Here is a 10368-nt window from a genome sequence, read left to right as displayed (position 1 = left end):
GGATGCATGGATGGATGGATGGATGAATGGATTGATGCATGGATGGATGAATGGATGGATGGATGCATGGATGGAAGGATGGATGAATGGATGGATGCATAGATGGATGAATGGATGGATGCATAGATGGATGGATGGATGCATAGATGGATGGATGGATGCATGGATGGATGGATGCATGAATGGATGGATGCATAGATGGATGGATGCATGGATGGAAGGATGGATGAATGGATGAATGGATGGATGCATAGATGGATGAATGGATGGATGCATAGATGGATGGATGGATGCATGGATGGATGCATGAATGGATGGATGCATAGATGGATGGATGGATGGATGCATGGATGGATGGATGAATGGATGAATGGATGGATGCATAGATGGATGAATGGATTGGTGCATAGATGGATGGATGCATGGATGGATGGATGGATGCATAGATGGATGAATGGATGGATGCATAGATGGATGGATGGATGGATGCATGCATGGATGGATGAATGGATGGATGGATGGATGGATGCATAGATGGATGAATGGATGGATGCATGGATGAATGGATGGATGCATGGATGAATGGATGGATGCATAGATGGATGGATGGATGAATGGATGGATGCATAGATGGATGGATGGATGGATGGATGCATGGATGGATGGATGGATGGATACATAGATGGATGCATAGATGGATGGATGCATGGATGGATGGATGGATGGATACATAGATGGATGCATAGATGGATGGATGGATGGATGCATGGATGGATGGATGGATCGATGAATGGATGAATGCATAGATGGATGGATGGATGAATGGATGGATGCATAGATGGATGGATGGATGGATGGATGCATGGATGGATACATAGATGGATGCATAGATGGATGGATGCATAGATGGATGGATGCATGGATGGATGGATGAATGGATGGATGGATACATAGATGGATGCATAGATGGATGGATGCATGGATGGATGGATGGATGCATGGATGGATGGATGGATCGATGAATGGATGAATGGATGGATGGATACATAGATGGATGCATAGATGGATGGATGCATGAATGGATGGATGCATAGATGGATGGATGGATGGATGGATGGATGCATAGATGGATGCATGGATGGATGGATGGATCGATGAATGGATGGATGCATGGATGGATGGATGGATGGATCGATGAATGGATGGATGCATGGATGGATGGATGGATGGATGGATGGGGTTGTCTGATTGTCTATTTTTTATCATTTTAAGGTGGATATTGGATCAGCAGTACTTCTCCAGTGTTATGGACTGCATACTGCACCGTCTAGGTTTTTTTGACTATTATTAATCAGCTTTGATCAGCTTATCTGTTGTTTCATGTTTTGCTATTTAAAACTCGTTGTTCTGCAGGTGTTGCAGGAGCTTTAGTTTCTTCAGACCGTCTGCACCTTCGTCTGCTCTGCCACAAACCTCTCGCTGTTTCTTCTTAACGTCGCATTTAATGCTGCTGTGCAGGTGGGGAGGGACCCGGCCGTCCACGTGTGGGACGTCCAGACTCTGAAGTGCCTCTCTCTGCTCAAAGGCTTTCATCAGAGAGGAGTGTGTGCGCTGGACTTCTCAGGTGTGTGTGTAAATGAGCACGTACACACTGTGTATAAGGATGGATGGCAAGTCTTTAAATCCTGCTTTAAAGACTTAAAGAACTGAGCGTCTTCACCATGTTGGCAAACCAGGGGTGATGGACGAGGGCGGAGCAGCTGTCTGGTCCTTTGAGACTATCATGGAGACATAATTTACAAAATAAACAGAACAAATTAGAGTGAACGTCTCGCACTTCAGTCCACCTTTTATAGGCACAGTGCATTAGAGATCCACAGGACACGACACATTCCCACCTCACTGGAAACATCAAAACTTGATTAAAAGCATTGAAATAAAGGTAAATGAAAGTGTGACATTAAGAAAATGAGCCTGAGAGTTCACAGATACTAAAGCGGTCAACATCGTATGAAACAAAGTCGTCTCTGGAGGCGTTCACGACATTTTTGTGGTCGACACGACTGAAAAACTGTGGGTGTGTTTTACACGTCAGCTTATTTTAAAGCTTTGATTGGACTCACAGTAAACAGCTGATCTGTGTTTCCTCTCACAGCTGATGGGAAGAGTCTGGTTTCGGTGGGAATCGATGATGGACATTCGATCGTCGTCTGGGACTGGAAGAGAGGAGAGAAGCTCGCCACTGCCCGGTACTCGCCTGTCTGCTGCTGACCTTAACGTTTACCTGACGCACAGCTGCAGCTGATGGTTACTGACTGTCCGTCTTCTCTCAGGGGTCACAAGGACAAGATCTTCGTGGTGAAGTGTAATCCCATGGTCACGGACAAACTGGTCACTGTGGGAATCAAACACATCAAGTTCTGGCAGCTTGCAGGTAAAACTGCAGCGTCGATGTTTCACGTTGTCGTTCAGCATTTATCCCACAGCCGCTCGCCATAACTGGCTCCAGTTTAAGCAGGTGAGCCGGCCCCGTACAGGCGTTACAGGTGTGAGGTTTCACCCTGGCAGTCTGTGGGGACTGACTGGAGCCCCTGCTGGACACTAGAGGAACTGCAGGGTGCTGCAGGTCACAGTGTGACGGAGCACTTCCTCTCTGTCCTCCAGGTGGCGGTTTGACCTTCAAGCGCGGCGCTTTTAGGAGCATCGGCCGGCCGGAGACCATGATGTCGGTGTGCTACGGCCGCACTGAGGCGCTGGTGTTCTCCGGAACCGCCACCGGAGACGTTTACATCTGGAAGGAGCCGCTGCTGCTGAAAACGGTGAAGGCCCACGACGGGCCGGTGTTCGCCACGTTCTCCCTGGACAAGGTGAGGAGGGCAGACATGAACCCGGCCCACGGCCTCTGTGAGGTATTAAACTCAGTGACATCTGCTTGTCTGCAGGGCTTCGTGACGGGTGGGAAGGACGGCGTGGTGGAGCTGTGGGACGACATGTTTGATCGCTGCCTGAAAACCTACGCCATCAAGAGAGCAGCGCTGTCCCCGGGGTCGAAAGGTGCTTAGATTCAGTCAGCACAGACAAACACAGCTCCACCTTATCGTTTAAGGTGGACTGACTGTGCCCTGATCCCACCAATCAGAGCCTGAGTTTCTGTTTGCACACGCAGCTCAAAGCACGCGAGAGCGGCGTGACACACACGTGATGCAGACCTGCTGATGATGTCATCAGTTTTTAAAGACTCTGATGGCTGAGCGGATGTTTACAAAGATAAACAAACGTTTGATGCTGAAACGTGATCGTGGTGTAAACTCAGCCAGATGTTAAACATCTGCATGCTGTGTCACTACGAGCCTCAGCCAGTGGGTTTGCTGCCTGTGTCACCTGTGGCGTCTCCTGACAGGTGAGACTCAAACCCACTGACTGCTTTGTTTTTCTCCTTTAACAACACAGAGACGCTCTGTCCTCTTCTGTCCAACGCTGCCATCATGTGGCCGTGCAGCTGAACTGCACAAATATCCAGGTTTGGAAAAGAGAGCAGTTACTGGAAAGAGCCGCCTTTAGTCCAGGCTGCTCAGCCGATCACAGAGACGATTACAGAGAGACAGTGATTAAGCCAACCCGCTCGCCCCGGACACAGGGAGATCTTTTTGATTTTGCTTTAATCGTCTCGGCAGCTTCATCTTTATAAAACGAGCCAGACTAGAAAAACAACTTCAGAGACTTTACAGCAGAAACAGAGACCAGAAAAGACGATACAGAGATGACAAGTCTGTGTGTGTGCAGGACTGTTGCTGGAGGACAACCCGTCCATCAGGGCCATCACCCTGGGTCACGGTCACATCCTGGTGGGAACCAAAAACGGAGAAGTTCTGGAGATTGACAAGACCGGACCCATGACCCTGCTGGTGCAGGTGGGAATACTGTGTGTGTGTGTGTGTGTGTGTGTGCACCTGTTTCCATGGTGAGGGGACGTCTGGTGCCTGTGGACCTGATTTCAATTCAATTCAGTTTTATTTACACAGCGCCAAATCACAACAGCAGTTGCCTCAAGGAGCTTTATATTGTACAGTAGACCCAACAATCATATGACCCCCTATGAGCAGCACTTTGGCGACAGTGGGAAGGAAAAACTCCCTTTTAACAGGAAGAAACCTCCAGCAGAACCAGGCTCAGGGAGGGGCGGGGCCATCTGCTGCGATTGGTTGGGGTGAGAGAAGGAAGACAGGATAAAGACATGCTGTGGAAGAGAGACAGAGGTTAATAACAGATATGATTCAATGCAGAGAGGTCTGTTAACACATAGTGAGTGAAGAAGAAACACCCAGTGCATCATGGGAATCCCCGGCAGCCTACATCTATTGCAGCATAACTAAGGGAGGATTCAGGGTCACCTGGTCCAGCCCTAACTATATGCTTTAGCAAAAAGGAAAGTTTGAAGCCTAATCTTAAAAGTAGAGATAGTGTCTGTCTCCCGAATCCAAACTGGAAGCTGGTTCCACAGAAGAGGGGCCTGAAAACTGAAGGCTCTGCCTCCCATTCTACTTTTAAATACTCTAGGAACAACAAGTAGGCCTGCAGAGCGGGAGCGAAGTGCTCTAATAGGGTGATATGGTACTACAAGGTCATTAAGATAAGATGGGGCCTGATTATTTAAGACCTTGTATGTGAGGAGCAGGATTTTGAATTCTGGATTTAACAGGAAGCCAAAACAGGAGAAATATGCTCTCTCTTTCTAGTCCCTGTCAGGACTCTTGCTGCAGCATTAACAGGATTAACTGAAGGCTTTTCAGTGAGTTTTTAGGACTTCCTGATAATAATGAATTGCAGTCGTCCAGCCTGGAAGTAATAAATGCATGAACTAGTTTTTCAGCGTCACTCTGAGACAGGATATTTCTAACTTTAGAGATGTTGCACAAATGGAAGAACGCAGTCTTACATATTTGTTTAATATGTGCGTTGAAGGACATATCCTGGTCAAACATGACTCCAAGGTTCCTCACAGTGTTACTGGAGGTAATGCCATCTGTGTGTGTGTGTGTGTGTGTGTGTGTGTGTGTGTGTGTGTGTGTGTGTGTGTGTAGGGTCACATGGAGGGCGAGGTTTGGGGTTTGGCCCCCCACCCCCTCCTCCCCGTCTGCGCCACCGTCAGCGATGACAAAACACTGCGGCTGTGGGAGACGTCGGCCAATCACCGCATGGTGGCCGTCCGCAAGCTGAAGAGAGGTCAGATGAACGGGACGGGCGTCCGCTTTTCCTAATGTCCCTGAACGCGTCACAGCCCCAGATTACCAGTAATCGGATACTTGGTGCGTGTTGCAGGCGGTCGCTGCTGCGCCTTTTCTCCTGACGGGAAAGCATTGGCGGTCGGTCTGAGCGACGGCGGCGTGCTGGTGGTGAATGCAGACACGCTGGAGGACCTGCTGAGCTTCCACCATCGGCGTGACGCCATTTCTGATATCCGCTTTTCCCCAGGTACACACACACACACACACACACACGCACACACACACACGCACACACGCAGTCGGCTTCTGTGATGATTTCCTCGCAGAGCTGCGACTGTTCTTGACGCCACAAACACGCTTTTACTGCACTTTGAAATCAGCTGTTACGCTAACACGTGTCTGCCTGGACCAGGGTTTTAATAGTTTTGCAATTTTCATTAGTTTTTATTTTTATTTAGTTTTGACTTCAGATTTTCAATTTTATATCAGTTTTAATTAGTTTTTACCAATTGTTTGCTAGTTTAGTTTAGTTTTTATTTTTTGAAAATCCTTAGTTTCAGTTTAGTTTTGATTAGTTTCAGTTACAGTTTTAGTTGTGTTTGCAATAATTAAGTGTAACAAAATCCCAGTTTCATCATATCAGTCATTCTGCTCATCCTTGGGTATGTTGCTATTCCAGCTACCATACTGCACCCTGGACAGGTCGCCTGTCTGTCGCAGGGCTAACACGCAGAGACAGACAACTCACATTCCCACCTATGGGTTCTTTAAATAAATAAATAAAGGCAGATGAACAACCATTGATACCAGGCAACTATAAAATGTATATCTTGGCCCCAATGAGACTATTAACTCTCGCAGCACCGGGTGTTCGTAATTTTGGTTCAAGTGAATTGATAAACGTTTTGAAGGTAATTGACTCACACAGTTGTGTAGATATCCCCGTCCTGTTGTCTCGGGATGCATCACGCTGCCTTGCCTGGGGTTAGCTTCTGTTTCTGGGGATGAGGGTTGAGTGTGCTCCCTTACCTTCTCAAGCTAAGCTAGGTTAGCCTTCTTGTGTGAGCTTTTCAAGTGCACTTTAAGGTTTGTGGGATTTTTTTCCCTTTAGAAATGTCCCTCATAATTTGTCTGTTTCCACTACAAGACACTTGCTTTATCCAAAACACAGTCATATTCAAAGTAATCCCAAACTGGACTCTGGCTCCCGACTTTTCCTGACATGATTCTGCGCGTGGACGGAGCAGCGACACAGACGACTCGACTAACGTGCTGCCACCTGCTGGCATAATGAGACACAGCAAGAAAAAAATCTGGAAACTAAACTTCATTTTCACCCTTGACTCTTGTATGACACGCACACATCAATGAAAACTAAACACATTTTTGCTATAAATTCAGTTAATTTTAGTTAGTTTTGTGAACAGTCATTACAGTTTTAGTTAGTTTTCCTTTTTTTGTTTTTATTTTTATTTCCGTTAACGAAAATGTTTTTTCACTTCTAGTTTTCGTTATTTCGTTAGTTTTCGTTAACGATAATAACCTTGACCTGGACTGTGAGACGTCCTGGAGAACGCACCGGGCCACGGTGCTGACCGCTGCACCACCGAGCCGCTGATGTGTTTCGTCCTCCTTCGCTGGCGGCAGCGATGCGCTGAAGAATCTGCAGCTGTTGGCTCTTATATCACATGCTGCCTGCTTTTTTATCAACGGTTTGACGAACACATGAGGAGAAGCTTTGCAGAACCTCCCCAGATGAGCACAGCTCTTTGTTGAGGTGTTGCCAGGTCAGGTAGACGTGGAGAGTGAGAATAACCAGCTGCAGTTTCCTGTCTTACAAAAAGAGGAGGATCAGTGAGAAACCAGCTTCCTGCACACGCCGTCGTGTTTGTAAATGTGTGCGCTTCGCTGTGAACTGTTGTAACTTAAAGGCCACAAACGTGCTGATTTGCTGTGATCTGATCTTTTGTGGGTCATGTGACAGACTGTGTGTGTTCTGGGTGTTCGTGCTCTCAGACGCAGGTAAATACCTGGCGGTGGCGTCACATGACAGCTTCGTGGACATCTACAACGTGCTGAGCAGCAAGAGAGTCGGCATCTGTAAAGGAGCGTCCAGTTACATCACGCACATCGACTGGGACGCCCGAGGTAGCACACGGCTCTCTCTCTCTCTCTCACACCTGACAACAGCGCTGCTGTTAAATCATAATGTCACACTTTAGATGCCGCCCTCCGCGCAGCAGGGGGCGCTGTTTAACAGAGAGGGCCTCAGAGTAAACGCTGGGCCTCTGGAGGCGAGCGTCCTCCGGTTTTTCCCGCTCGGCGAGCAGCCGGCGAGTGTTTGCGGACATGTTGGCGTCTACTGTGCGAACTGCCGTCTGCTCCTGACCAAAACAACCACGCTCAGGTTATTGGTCCATGTTTCCATAGCAACCAGAGGTTATCAGGGGTCACCAACCCGTCCCTAATGTGACTGAGGACTAAGTTAAAGGGTAGATGCTAACATTTGAGTGATGCACAGAGAGTCTGCGAGCAGACGGCGAGATCTGCGAGCAGACGGCGAGGTCTGCGAGCGCGTTCAGACGATGTCTCTCTGCTGTCTTTGTGCTGCAGGTAAACTGCTGCAGGTCAACACGGGAGCCAAAGAGCAGCTGTTCTTTGAAGCCCCGCGAGGAAAACCACAAACCATCAGAAACTGTGAGGTCAGTGTGCACGCTGAGCAAGAGGAGGAGGAGCTCGGGGCCATGATGTCACGCCTCCAACGTGTTTCCAGCGGCGTGAACGAGTCCGTGTGTGTCGTGTTGTGTGTTTGTGCAGCTGGAGCGGATCGAGTGGGCCGGCTGGACGTCGGTTCTGGGCTCCACCTGTGAGGGAATCTGGCCGACGCACAGCGACATCACCGACATCAACGCCACGTCGCTCACCAGAGACCACGCGCTGCTCGCCACCGGAGACGACTTTGGCTTCCTCAAACTGTTCAGCTATCCCGTCAGAGTACGACACACACACACACACACACACACACTGCACAGAGAACACTGCATTCTTCCTAGTGGCCAGCAGGGGGCGACTCCTCTGGGTTCGACGCTGGCTGATTGTTCTGAAGTGCTCGCCTCGCGGTTTCTCAGCCACAGCCTCCCAGGTTTCAATGTGGCGATAGAAAAGTCAGTTTGGATAACTTGTGTGACTTCCTGTAAAGTTAGGACCAATCAGAGTGCCCCTCTGACCTCAGGTGTTTGAGTGTGTACCTGTCCTCTTAAGGACCTGCTTCCTTTCCTCCTGCAGGGTCAGTACGCTCGCTTTAAGCGTTACGTGGGCCACAGCGCACAGGTCACAAACGTCCGCTGGGCTCAGGATGACTCCACGCTCCTGACGGTGGGCGGGGCTGACACCGCCCTGATGATCTGGGTGAGGGAGCGAGGAGGCGCGGTCAGCGTGGAGGGGGACGGGCCTTTGTTTCGCGACAGCCGACCGCTCGTAGACAGCGAGGAGTCGGATGACGACATCGAGGAGGACGGAGGTTTGAAAATCTTGTTTCGATAAACACAAATCCAAAGTTTACAGTTTTAATCGCAGCCTCTGAAGTCGGCGACATCCTGATGGAACGAGTGTTGGTGCTAAACTCAGACGTCTGCACCAGCTCACAGTTTAAAAGACGAGGTTCAGATCTGCACCAAACACGATGGCGTCGCCCTTTATCCGTACTCTGTGACATCATAAAGGAGACAAAGTCTCTGCCTGAAAGCTTCAATACAAAAATGTCTGGATGCAGGTGTCACATGACCTCTCAGTGAGGCACCAACATGAACCCAGAAACTGTCCCTCACATCTGTAACTGTGTGTTTAAAGGCTACGACAGCGACGTCGCCCGCGAGAAGACGGTGGATTACACCACGAAGATGTACGCCGTCAGCATCAGAGCGATGAGAGGAAGCAAACCTCACCAACAGCTGAAGGAGCTCTCTGCTGAGGAGAGGTACACACACACACACACACACACATGGACACGCACACACACACGCGCACAGACACACACACGCATGCACAGACACGCGCACACACACACACACGCACGCACGCACGCGCAGACACGCACACGTGCACGCACACATGGACACGCACACACGTGCACGCACACGTGCACATGCACACACACGTGCACATGCATACACACATGCGTGCGCGCACACACACACACATGCACACACACACGTGCACAAACACACACACGCACACACACATATGCACACACACACAGACACACACACACGTGCACAAACACACACACACACGTGCACATGCATACACACATGCGCACACACACACACACACACATACACACATGCACACACACACGTGCACAAACACACACACAGACACACACATGTTTCTGTTTTTTACCATCATAATGAATCAGGATCTGTATTTTGGGGCCGATGCATTAAAACATGTCGGAGTGTTGCTGGTAAAATATGACTCAGGCTCCCGTATCTGAGTTCATACTAATGAAAACATCACATTGCAAAAAACACCAGTGATATTTCCTAATACTGCAAACTAAATCATGTAGAATACTTTATGACATTTAAAAAAATCTGTAGCTCGTTTTGTCCAAATTTGTAACAAGTATTTAATATATGAACAAAATAAATCTTTATGGAAATCAGAGACAGTTGAAGAGAAAATGCTCTAAAATAAAACAAGGAACAAAACTTCACCGAAACTCAAAAGCTGAGACCGAGCAAGATGACAGGTAATAGTCAAAGACACTAACACAGTGAGACGGGACAACGAGGGAGAAACTCAGGACGGGATGAACTCATACAAATGAAATCTTAACATTCAAAGCTGACAGCAGCGAAAACATCCAACCAGAAAAATACAACAAGAGCTTCAAAGTTCAAAATGGCTAAAGAACAGAAAATCGTAATCAAGGTCAGAGGTCACACTGTGAGATCTCTGTCCTGGGAGTGAGTTGGCAGAAGAAATCATGCAGTCGAAGCCTGAACAGCAAATAATAAACACTGGGACCACACACTTTAACAGTCTCTTTAAGCTCCACAGACGTCTCAGGTTTCTTAAACGTGCAGGATCTTCGTGCTCTCTGTGATTTCCTTTAACGAGTTCTTGAGCTTCTTTTGAC

At 48.4% G+C, this 10368-nt stretch overlaps 1 protein-coding gene across 2 annotated transcripts in view; it reads left to right on the top strand.

The window, feature by feature from the left end:
- LOC102785456 (echinoderm microtubule-associated protein-like 6) overlaps nt 1–10368 on the top strand; it is a 66526-nt gene that overhangs the window by 45556 nt on the left and 10602 nt on the right. For both annotated transcript variants that reach the window (XM_087849947.1, XM_087849946.1), the window contains exons 17-29: nt 1519–1624; nt 2156–2249; nt 2334–2434; nt 2665–2867; nt 2943–3054; nt 3784–3911; nt 5082–5223; nt 5320–5472; nt 7242–7373; nt 7839–7927; nt 8043–8219; nt 8511–8745; nt 9075–9201. In XM_087849947.1, the coding sequence (XP_087706073.1) occupies nt 1519–1624; nt 2156–2249; nt 2334–2434; nt 2665–2867; nt 2943–3054; nt 3784–3911; nt 5082–5223; nt 5320–5472; nt 7242–7373; nt 7839–7927; nt 8043–8219; nt 8511–8745; nt 9075–9201 (1799 nt within the window). The remainder of the gene's footprint in view (nt 1–1518; nt 1625–2155; nt 2250–2333; nt 2435–2664; nt 2868–2942; nt 3055–3783; nt 3912–5081; nt 5224–5319; nt 5473–7241; nt 7374–7838; nt 7928–8042; nt 8220–8510; nt 8746–9074; nt 9202–10368) is intronic.

This window comes from Neolamprologus brichardi, chromosome 13, assembly GCF_056152115.1.
Source record: "Neolamprologus brichardi isolate AB-2024 chromosome 13, ASM5615211v1, whole genome shotgun sequence".
In the NCBI taxonomy this organism is placed as follows: Eukaryota; Metazoa; Chordata; class Actinopteri; order Cichliformes; family Cichlidae; genus Neolamprologus; species Neolamprologus brichardi.
This window is presented reverse-complemented; position numbering and strand designations above follow the sequence as displayed.